Raw genomic sequence first — 12295 nt, 5'->3', positions numbered from 1 at the left:
AGAAGCAGGAAAAATGGGCCAAATTTTGATAGCTAGATGACTGGAATCTCCAAACCTGCAGCTCTTGTGGGGTGTTCCCGGTCTGCAGTGGTCAGTATCTATCAAAAGTGGTACAAGGAAGGAACAGTGGTGAACCGGTGACAGGGTCATGGGCGGCCAAGGCACATTGATGCACGTGGGGAGCGAAGGCTGGCCCGTGTGAGCTATTGTAGAAGAAGTTAATGCTGGTTCTGATGGAAAGGTGTCAGAATACACAGTACATGACGGGTCAGGGCTGTTTTGGCAGCAAAAGGGGGACCAACACAATACTAGACAGGTGGTCAGAATGTTATGCCTTATTGGTGTACAGTTACAGTGTAGAAATTCTCCTTGGTGTTCAAAAGTAATTACAGCTTTCATTTCACAAGCAAATACACTCTAAGGACACTCTAAAGACACTTTAACAGTCTAAACCTGTTAAATCTGTATAATGAATAATCTGGTGTCCACAATCAAGTGAATCTCAAGGCTCAAATTTACTATTACATGTTCAACTATTAATTCTCACAAGTGATTGCAGCATGGTGGTCAATCGATTAGTTTACAGATGAGATCTTGGAGCTAACACACCATGGGGTAGAAATTTCGTTTAGGTAGCATTAATTCTGAATATGAAGGAAAAGCTATTAGAGGGAAGCTGTGGTCAGATAGACAGAAGGGTTTAGATAACCAGGTTGCATTTCCTTTCTACAACATTTAATAATTAACCACAACACTTTTTGTATTTGGATATTTTCTGAATGAAGGTATTAGATTATGCATTATTTAAAAAATGTCTGCTCCATTTATGGTGTAAGAAAGAAAAAAACTAGCAGCTGTGGTTCCTCGAACTTTTTTGTAAAAATATGGTAGTACTGTTTATTGCTTTACAGACTATAGCATATATTTTGAGGTGAAAACACAATAATGTACGAAAATCAACAGCTAAACTTTTTACACTACGGGGGCAGTGGTGGTTAAGGCTCTGGGTTGTTGATCAGAGGATGGGGGTTCAAGCCCCAGCACTACTAAAGCCCCCTAGTGTTGGGCAATTGAGCAAGGCCCATAACCCTCCCTGCTCTAGGGGCGCTGTATCATAGCTGCCCCTGTGCTCTGACCCAAAGTTCTTAAAAACATTGGCATATACCCAAAAAAAAAAAATATAATAAAAAATATCAAATGTGATCAAATCAAGATCCAGTTCCAGATCCAGTATCAACTTAATTAATACAAAAAGGATCATTTTTTAATAAATGCATAACAAAGAGAATACAAAACAATTCACAGTATTTATGAGAATAAAAGCTAAAAGTGTTAACAATCCATTTAATCTGTTAAAAAATATGGTTAGGTTCTGTGGTGTAGAAGCTCAAGGATCCTCTCTTTCCTCATTTGGGCTGTTTTACCATTTCTATATTGTTGATCTTTCATTATTTAAAGCATAAATGAGGAAAGAAAATCAAGTCTAATTTAAAAAGGTGTCTGACATCAGATTTTTTTTTTCATCACATAATAAAAAAATCTTTTATGAGTTTTAAAATAAAAATAAAATATTATTTCCTTTTTCATTTTTTTTGGTTCTGTTTATAAAAAGAAACTTAAAATACCCAGATCCTGCCCATTTATCATTTATCCAGAACTTTTACTTCTTTGTGTAATTCTTAGATCAGGCAGCAGAGAGTAGCAGAGTTATATGTTATGATGGTTTCGTAATTCTAAAGCCTTACCCTCAAAGTCAATTATTAGTTAGTTATTAACTAGTGGCAAACATATATATATATATATATATATATATATTGTTAAGTAATATTTGTTCCTAAGGCATGTCTGTAGCTAATCTAAGAATGAACGAAACATCTGTTTAGTAAAATAACAGTTAAACAAGTGATTTTTAGTAAAGTCAAATATATCATCTTGCTGTTGCTCACTAAATGTTTTTAAGTCTAGATGTCAAAAGCTTTCAGTAGCAGGGAATACCATCTTTTATGATTTCAGTTAAAAGCAAAATGATGCTTAGGCAGTAAATAACTACAGCATAGGTGACTTTCCCTGTCAGGATGTTTGGTTTGACTCAGACTAATCAGATTCCAGCTTGTGTCGATTCCAGCCTACTTTAACATTTTACTCTTCTGTTTTTTCATATACAGTTATCTTTATTGGCACTATGAATGAGAACAGGCAACATTCCAGTTATTCAAACACCATTTGATCCTGGTCAAGAGCATCAAGAGCAGAGCAGAGCATATATTTTCAGATTCAAGATTTCTATTTAACATTTTATTTGTCACATACAGTTATATACAGTGTAAAACCTGTAGTGAAATGAAAACCTGGCCTACTCCTCCTAGTCTGTGCATGTAAAAAATACATTTAAGAAACTTAGAAAAAAATAGAAATAAAAAGAGGTGTACAGAACAGAATGTTATGTGCAGTATGTAATAGCATGAGGTGCAATTATGTTAGATGTATCAATGCTTCAAAACGTCCAAACTAGCATACTGTCCTTCAGAATGGAAAGTGATATACACTATGTTGCCAAAAGTTTTCGGACATATGCCTTTCCATGCACATGAATGTAATATGGAATAGGCCCACGCCATGCAGCTATCAACAGCTTCAAAACTCTTCTGGGAAGGCTTTCCACAAGGTTTAGGAGTGTGTTTATGGGAATTTTTGACCATTCCTTTAGAAGCGCATTTGTGAGGTTAGGCACTGATGTTGGACGAGAAGGTCTGGCTCGAAGTCTCTGCACTAATTCATCTCAAAGGTGTTCCATCGAGTTGAGGTCAGAACTCAGGACAAGTTCCTCCACACCAAACTCACTCATCCATGTCTTAATGGACCTTGCTTTGTGCACTGGTGTGCAGTCATGTTGGAACAGGAAGGGGTCATCCCAAAACTGTTCCCACAAAGTTAGGAGCATGAAATTGACCAAAATGTCTTGGTATGCTGAAGCATTAAGAGTTCATTTCACTGGAACTAAGGGGTCAAACCCAACCACTGAAAAAACCCCTGAATTTAATGATTTGGAGAGGTGTCCCAAAACTTTTGGCAATATAGTGTATTCAACATGCAGGTGAGTTACATATGGCAACAGCAAAGTGCAGTGAGCAGAATGACGATTATATAGGAGTATATTAGGGAATTTTTAAAATGGACTGATGGCATAAGAGTAAAAAGCTCTTCCTGAGCCTCCCAGTTTTAGCCATCAGACTATGAAAGCACTCGCCTGATTGCAACAGATCAAGTGAGTCGACTTTGATGATTTTTGCAACGTTGTGCTGCATCATCTGTTGTAGATGTGGTGCAGAAAGGAGAGAGAGCAAACCCAGAGATTCACTCAGCTAGGTGTACTACTCTATGCAGTGCTTTGCTGTACTGGGGACAAGTTTACCAGAGCTAGGGCACTTGTCAATATGTCTGAGCAGTTAAAAGAAGCTAGACTAGCAGGAGCAACCAGGGTCACATAAATCCCTACATAGACATTAACAAGAGCTCAGGACTGAACCCCAGATGAGTGAGGTGCTGCATGCTGATTCACTGAGCTGCCCAGTGTGAGCAAAAGTTATTGTAGTAAATAAATATTTATCCTCGTTTCGAGCTGTATATAAGATCAATGATTAACCATGGGGGGTTTCGAACATTTAGACACCAGGTTTTATATTTGCTTTGCTCATTCTCATAAGGGTTGCCAAAATTTCTGCAGTTTACCATAGCCTTAACTAATCAGTTAAGTCTAATAGACTTCTTTATTCATTTATATACATAGCCTTCTGTTTCTTTAGGAGTAATGGCCAGTTTTGTTTTGTTTTTTATCTCTAAATCACTGACCACATAAAGAGGTGTATGTTTACTGTACTGAGTTAAGCTAATGATTTGGATTTGGATAACAAATCTGTAATAAATGAACATAAATAGTTCAGTAACGATTTATAAGTTTGTGTCCATAGTTATTTAGACTTCATTTAGACCACAGTGCTCCGACATCTTTTGTAAGATTTTATTTAAATAACTGTTAAGTATTTAATACAGAAAAATCATATAATGGAAATACAAGAAGATAAAAAAAAAAACATACTTGACTCTATAAAACCTTGTTTATACGATGGTGGGGTTACAAATGTGTAATACAGATGTCTCAAAGACACCTAAGAATCTCTGAGATCATTAAGGGTTCAGAGATAAGCGCTAAGGCTCAACATACTGTTCGGTGAATTGTGTGGTTTACAGGATAAAGAGCGTGTTGTATGAGAGCTGAGATCCAACAGCAGCTTCTAGTCTGTTTGTAATGCGGTGGTGAGACATGTGGCTTCTCTTTAGCCTCTAAACCAAACCAGGATGGACATAAAATAATGATATACATACACAAAAGGAACTACTACAGTCTACAAGTGATAAGTACAAGATTTACATAAGACAGTTTGCTGGTCCATATAAAAATGCATAGAATAGATGCATAGCATATATAATATAAATGGGGTAACAGGCCAAAGCTCCTTCCTAGCTGTTAGTAATAAAAATACATTAATAAAATAGTTTAATATTGGCACGCACATCAGACTGCTTTTTTAACACATGGTTAAGGTGGGTAATTTTGGAGATTTGTGGAAGAAAGCTCCACAATACCATCGGTGAGTACAGAATGACATGAAAAAATGATGATGACGTAGATTAGTCCGATTAAAGTGCTGTTTAGGAATGCCTATCTGCTTTTCAGTGTGTGTATGTGTGTGTGTGTGTGTGTGTGTGCATCATTCTTATAATGCCATTGCTGACCTTATGATATAATGTGTTTCTCAACTCCAATAGTTCATTGTTGAGCTTTTGATAGATATTAAATTTTAGCCTTATCACAACCATATCATATGTCATGACCAGTCATCACTAGTGCGTAGAATATTTTGTTTCCTCAATCCTCACAGAAACATCAATCCTCATCCAAACCTGTAGAAGTGGATTTCACTGTCTACTACATGTACACTTTTGCATGAATCTTAAATGTTTCATCTTTATCTTTAGCTCGTATCCCTTCACTGGTCCAGGTCATTGCTGTCTTGGCTTCGGGGTCTGTAGTGCCGTGCACAGAATTCCCTGATCCGTTCGCATGCTTCCACCATCATTTCCTCAGGAACCGTCACCACAATCCGGAAAAAGTTTGGGTATTCAAATGCCTGAAGATGAAAGTATGATTGTTATGGTGTGGTATGGTGTGCTTATAGCATCATAGTATCACAGCTGAAAAAGGGCATTTTACAAGTGTGTGAAATACTCCTAAAAAAATATTCCAACAGATGTAAAACAGATAATAGATTGAGGAGAGCTGAGTGATGTACCGTGGCAGGCAAGCAGAACACGGACTGTTCGGTAACCAGCCGCTCAGTAAACTGCACATCATCCTGGAAGTCTGGAAAGTGCTCCATTTCAATTCCAACCTAAAGTTGAAAACATATATGTATTGATAAAACTGACACCAGCATAAGAATATAAAATACATATATTCACAAGTTCACAATTACTGTGTGTATGTATTATCTTCCTACATACAAGCTGCTCTAAAACTGACACTAGTCACTAGGATAAATATAATTTTATTGGTTTTGTTCTTCATTAAAATATTACCATAAGGTACATGGCTCCAGATGGCATTACTGGATTGAGCCCAGGAACAGTGGACAGCTCTGAGTAGCATATATCTGCATTTGACTGTGGGAGATGATGAAAAGTTGCAATCAAATATAAAGGTCGGTCAAAGTGTTTCAAAGATTATGACTCCCTACAAATTACATACATATTAGAGATCGACAAAGTTAAGGTCACATTTTCAAAATTTTAATCACATTGGTCTACTTACCTTTATGAAGTTGATTGTACTTTGGTAGAACTCTGAGGGAGTATTTTTAAAGATGCTTTCTAGCGCCCCCTGGATAACTGTACAGGCTCCCAAAATGCGCTGACTGAGCTTTACAAGACCTTCTCGAATCTTAGAACATGATCAGGGAGAAATATGTAAGGGGAAAATAAAATAATGTTGATATGCTTAATACAATATCCCAATTGTTAGCACACCTCTGGTCCGAAGATGTTATTGCGGTCGTGGATAAGGACCCAGCCCATTCTCCATCCAGGAACAAGCCAGCGTTTAGCCAGACCACCACAGGACAGAATAGGTACATCACTGCTGAGAGGAGCCAGGGAATGAAACTCACAGTTGGGAAAGACCTGAGAAAGTTTAAAACTACATCAGCGATGTGTGCAATGCATCTTATGGAACGATAAGTTATAAAAAGTTATAAAAAATATATATATATTAGTAACTTTAGTAACTGTAGTCAGATGCAGTAGTTTCCTTTCAGCTTGTGAAAACTACAGTACTACTGGGCCATACAACTTAACACACTGAAATCTAAGAAAAATTCTAAAATTAAAATGAAAACATACATAAAGGTAACAACTCCCTACATCTACTATGCACTATTAGACTATTAACTTTATCAGTATCATTGTATGCTTTAAAATTATGCTAATAAGAAATAAATAAATAATGCATATCTTATAAAATTGCTTTCTGTATAGATCACTAAAATGCTTTGTTGAATAATCCACTTAAAAATGAAATAGTAAAGAATAATATCTTGTGTTAAGCTTTTCTTTTTTCTGGTTTCTGGTTAGAAAATGAATGTGGAAAAAACAATAACTAAAAGAAAAGGAGAGAGAGGGAGAGAGGATCCAATCATATAGCATGTGAGGTTAGCGGTCTGGCTCTCATTAGACTGAAACCTTAATGGTGGGCAGATGAATCCGCCCCACTTCCCATTGGCTGTTGGCTGAGACTGTAAAACTGAAATTCCGGGGAAAAATCTGTTTCACTGGCTTATTTACACATACCAGCAGAACACATATGTGATTCATCCATAAGGTCCAAAGTGGTATACCTTCCTCCAATTACTGGTTTCTGGGCTAAAGCCAGTCATACCAGAAGAACAACACTGAACCGGTTGAAATAAACCCATCTCTCTCTCTCTCTCTCTCTCTCTCTCTCTCTCTCTGACCTCAGTCCTACACACATATTTATGACAAACACATGTGAATAGTGCACAGTCATTGTGGGTGGATACTACAGGATTTACAGACACAACATGTGGCTTCCTGCTGTATACATCAAAGAAAAATAATATGATCTACATTATAATAATTAGTAATATATTTTTAGACCTTCAGGGCACATAATATGCTCTCATATGATTCATATAGATTTGATTTAAGGCCAATTCTGTACATGATATGGCTTAATCTTCCCCAGCTATGTCCTTACCATATTACTTAAAAGACGTTTGCCCTTTTTACCCTTTTACACTCATATGTGATTATTTAAATCCCTTTTTCTTCTTGTCTTAAACAGGATGAAAGGATGTGTCCATATCCTGACATTATGGTTTCCTTTTTAAGAAGTAAATGCAATTGTATATGGTGTATATTGATTTGTACTCATTGCACTTGCCCTTGATGACCTGTGGCCTGCTGCAGCCTGATACGTTGCCAGCCTTCATTTCATACACACGTGTCTGCAATCCCTTTTGTGCTGATGTGGTTTCCTCTGCTGAGCCGAGCCAGGGAAAAGCAGTTGGCCATATTCCCTCTCACTCTCTCTATTACAAAGCGTGTAATGCCAGAAACCACTTCCAAAATAAAATGTAAAAAAATATGAAGCTACAGTAACTGTAACTTTGAACTCATCTCCTGAGTTTATCCTATTGTTCCATTAACTGCAGACATTAAATGGAGCAGTCTTAATGTATAATTATACTCTGGTCTTGGTGCTACCCCTAATTATATTATATAACTGTTCTTATTAAATTCTCAAATCTGATTAGTTAGAAGATGTGCTATGACAGCAGCTTTAACAATAGTGTTCATACAAATATATAGGTTTATATTTGCATGTGCATTTTCCGGAAGATGCTTTCTGTATTTATGAGAGAAGTCTCCAGCGTCGATGCTTTGTAACAATAGGAATTAAAACTTAAAAATAAATTCTGCCACAGGAATGTTCAAGGATGGGATTTGAGGACTTTCTAAAACATTTAAGTGTAACTTTGACAAGATAAAAAGTGTTCTTAATGAATAAACAAAACATGGCAATCATTGCCAAATTGCTGTAGTATAAGCAGACTAACCACAACAATGGGTTGTGTTGTTCCAGAAAAACAATCTTTGGGGTGCTAACACATAACCCTACCACCACTACCGTAACATGACCCATTATGGTGACCGTAAAGAGTGCATAGTGTGCTTCCTCTGTTGCTCACTCACCATGTCTTCATAGATCTCATCTGCTAGGATAGGCAGACAGTGTCTTGAGGCAACTACAGCAGAGCACAAGTGACTAGATTAATATTCAAGGATAAACAGATTCATCTAAATGAAAAACAGTAAAACAATAACAGCAATGAAAGAATCTTGCATTGTATTGAACTGAATCATGTTGTACACACCTGAGAGGATGTTCTGCAGGTGCTCTTTGGTAAATACAGAGCCACAGGGATTGGATGGGTTGTTAACGATCAGACAAGTTGTCCTCTCGTCAATCAGACTCTCCAAGTGTTGGAGATCAATCTCCCAAGACTTCTCTGGCTAAAGACAATGGATCATATTAATGTTCAGCCTGCGTAAAATTCATCAGTGAATGCCATTTATAGTCTTATTTAAGAGCTGTCAAAAATCTTTCATTTTGAGCTGAACTGATTTTCTCTTAATTGCAGTATATTTACACACTCTAATTGTACTGCAAGAGAGATATTGTCATGTTCCAGGTACTAAAAATCAATGCACATTTGGCTTCTTTCTCCTTTTCTGGCCAGTTATGTTGTTTAATAGTCACTTTATTAAGAGAGATAACACATAGTCTAAAATAATGTGTCTCTCTATTAATAGTAAGTATCATTGTATGTATTACTGCATTATTTGTATAGTGGGACCATATATGACCCCTGTATGAACAGCATAAATATCACCCACTTTCCTGATTCTTCTAAAAGAAAATAAACCAAACAATTTATTTCACTCCTTTTTGTTAAACTCTATTGAACTAACTCTATTGAACTAAGTCCAAGTCACTACAATTTCATACCAGTAGGTTGTACAGTTTGACTTGGATGCCCATCGACACTGCCAGAGTTTTGTAGAGAGAGAATCCAGGGCAAGGAACCAGGATGTTGTCTCCTGGATTACACAGCACACTGATAGCCAACTCAATAGCCTGGCTACATCCACTGGCCAGGATCACATCCTAAGGACAGATTTAGAAAACATTTTCACACTGTTTTGATGATATATGATATATATATGGAAATCTGGAAATTGGCTCACGCACATTAGCTTCCAGTGGAGCACTTGCTTTGCTGTAGAAGTTCGCCACAGCCTCTCTGCTCTTATGGTAACCTGATAATAATAATGTTTAAATAATGTTTAGAATATGTTACACGTTTTTTTCATACATGAGACAAAACGTGTTGGGAACAAAGAAACACAAACAAAAACAGGAATAGGGAAAATTTCAATTTGTTGAATTTGTATGAAATTTGATTTAAATGATTCATGTGAAAATTTCACAAGGTAAGTGGAGCAGGGTGTGTGCTTTCTGGGATTCTGCCATTCTTTTCCCTTAAACTGGGCAGGCTGGGGTGTGTGGTGCCTCACCTACAGAGGGGGCATAGCCGTTATACTTGTGTGAATCTACAGCGTCCTTCACAGCCTGTAGCACACTTTCATCTGTAGGCAGGTTTCCGAATACTGTAGGATCACCTGAGTGTAAACAAGGAGAGATGGAAGGAAAATGATCATGGTTATGCTTTTTTATATATTAATGGAAGGAGTCTCCAGTGTCAGTAAGTTTTCCATTTTATAAAATGTGTTTGTTTGTCTTACATAGTAAAAAAAGGCTGGTTAGGGAATTTACTTTCTAATGTAGTACAGTGCCACTGTATGTTTTCTCTCACCACAGTCCTGATGAAATGCCAGTGGATAAATTGTTAAGTGACAATAAAGCTCAAAGTGACTTCTATATTCCTGTTAGAGGTCATCTCGCATATGGGTTATGTGAGTTCTGTCGTCTTACCGATGGACAGGGCGATCATGGGTTTGTCAGGGTTCGGGGTGAGCTTCATGCCGTCCACTATAGCGCGGATAGGATTGAGGGTGTTCTTGGCCATCTCCGACGCTCGCACACTCCACCGCTGACCACGCGCTTTCATTTTAATGGGGCTGCGCGCGCTCCCGTTCAGAGGAGTAACACCGTTCCCGTTCATTCCATTGATACTGCCGCCGTTCATTCCGTGGCCTCGGAATTTTTCATCCCCGTGAAAACCGTTCATTGAGACTCCGTTCATTTTCGCGACACGTGACATTTTCTCTCTCTTTCTCTATACAATATAATAATAATATTAAATCAATTAATCAACCAATAAACAACAACAACAATAATAATAATAATGATCATAATTGATATATAATTTATTTATATTTATATAAAATAATAATAACAGATCTGCTCTCAGAACATTTTTCAGAGACAAACGTTTCCACCAATAATAATAATAATAATAATAATAATAATAATAAAGTTCTGGGTACATTTGTGTTCCAAAAATGTTCTGATAGCAGATCTTTTTTTATTTTTTCCGTTCAGATTTCCAGGATATTTTTTTTTAAAGTTTCCACTAACATAGTAAAGTAAACATCAGCAGCGTTTAAATAATTATTTCCCGCATCCACTGTCCATTTTTTAACAGAAGAGTTGCAACAGAAAGATAAGCATAAAAAGAGATGAAGCTCCAGACAGCCAAACAATACAATAATTTAATAGCAATGCCATAGTTCAGAAATATCAGGCTTGGAATATATACATTAGGCTATTAAACATGGCTAAGTTATTAATAAAAACCCAATGCTAATTCTGATGAATTAAGAATCAATAGATGCCATTTATGCAAAACAAGCATATTAAAACTATTAAATCCAAATTGTACAATTGAACAAAAGTGTCTAACTGAATCCATAAACCTCCTGCATTACCAAACATGTCAAATATTTTGCAACTTCCCTGATTGCATTGTTCTAAAAATGATTGAATTACATTTCAGTAATATGTTTATTAGAAGTATATTAGACATACTTATTAATTATCAATAATAATTACAAAACAAAATACCTTTAAGAAGTGCCTCAAAAGACTTTGTCCCTACAGGAATAGGTTTAAATTATGCACTGAAGTTGTTTAGTATTGTGGTCTGTTTTATAGACAGCTGCTGCAGAAATAAGTGCTGGTCTACACCACCCATTTTTTCATTGGTAGAAACCGAGGGCAGTCCCACACACCCCACTTACATTGTCAGCGATGTAAAACAGCCATTTTTTTGGGGTTTTTTTTTTAGGACCCTAACACTTGCAGGTAAGTTTTGCTCTTTCCAGGAACTGGAATTTGACACTAGGTCTGAACCAGATATTGATTCATTCCCAATATTTATATGCCGCTTATATGCTACTGCACAGTTTGTAGACTGAGCAGATTTTGTGAACTTTGGGAACTTGTACACCTGAAATGGGAAGGATGCTTTTAGTCTTAGCAAATCTTATGCTGTTGGATGAAGTGAGCAAAAACTGAGAAAGAACAACAAGATTCAGTGGAGTGATTATATATCTGCAGTAACCATTTGATTCTGCCCAGGGTGAAGTCGGAGTCTATCCCAGGAACAGTGGGCATGAGGTGGGAATACACCCTGGATGGACATCATCGCAGGGCAACATATACACATATAAAAAAAAACATATTCAATCATTTAATGTAGACAATAGGGAGGTGGGAGACATAAGAGAAACATGGAGGAAACTGAAATGGACAGAGGATAGAATTGGATTGAAGTGACCATGGAGCCTTTTCACTCTAACATTCACTTAGCTGTTTCAGCTAAATTTCAGTTCCTCATTGCTATTAAGTAACAAGACACCATGGAATCTGTTTGGGCAAAATGCAAAACATATGTCCTGCACATGATACAATTACGTCAACCAGTGCTGTTTGGCAAATACAAGGAGGTAGCAAGTTGCATAACCTTTGCAAACAGATGGCCAGTGCTTTTAGGAAATGTGATAAATATTTTTGTCTTGGGCCCTCTTAAGGTCAAATGTACCTGATGTTATGAGCAAATGTATGAGATGATTATGAACTACAGCAGCTGCACAATATAACTGAAACATGTGTTTCATGAAGCATGAGCTGCAT

General features: G+C 36.9%; 1 protein-coding gene across 1 annotated transcript; it reads right to left on the bottom strand.

Annotated features, from left to right (window-relative positions):
* Nucleotides 1–4004: 4004 nt before the first annotated feature.
* On the bottom strand, nt 4005–11362 carry tat (tyrosine aminotransferase). The gene is made up of 12 exons (XM_058387049.1): nt 11225–11362; nt 10133–10436; nt 9715–9819; nt 9389–9456; nt 9146–9304; nt 8511–8649; nt 8329–8381; nt 6085–6237; nt 5870–5998; nt 5638–5721; nt 5352–5450; nt 4005–5189 (listed from the first exon to the last, which is right to left on the bottom strand). Exons 2-12 carry the CDS (start codon nt 10419–10421, stop codon nt 5049–5051), a joined length of 1419 nt encoding a protein of 472 aa, XP_058243032.1. The 5' UTR covers nt 10422–10436; nt 11225–11362; the 3' UTR covers nt 4005–5048.
* Between the last annotated feature and the right edge of the window lie 933 nt (nt 11363–12295).

Source organism: Hemibagrus wyckioides, linkage group LG04 (genome assembly GCF_019097595.1).
Source record: "Hemibagrus wyckioides isolate EC202008001 linkage group LG04, SWU_Hwy_1.0, whole genome shotgun sequence".
Classification (NCBI taxonomy): Eukaryota; Metazoa; Chordata; class Actinopteri; order Siluriformes; family Bagridae; genus Hemibagrus; species Hemibagrus wyckioides.
Note: the sequence above shows the minus strand (reverse complement) of the source record. Positions and strands in the feature narration are given on the sequence as shown.

Excerpts from the sequence above, each read along its gene's own strand:
- tat (XM_058387049.1), bottom strand. The coding sequence starts at position 10,421 with ATGTCACGTGTCGCGAAAATGAACGGAGTCTCAATGAACGGTTTTCAC. Across the intron at positions 8,382-8,510 it reads CCTGCAGAACATCCTCTCAG|TTGCCTCAAGACACTGTCTG; the intron begins GTGTGTACAACA and ends GCTCTGCTGTAG. Across the intron at positions 5,999-6,084 it reads ATAACATCTTCGGACCAGAG|ATTCGAGAAGGTCTTGTAAA; the intron begins GTGTGCTAACAA and ends TCATGTTCTAAG.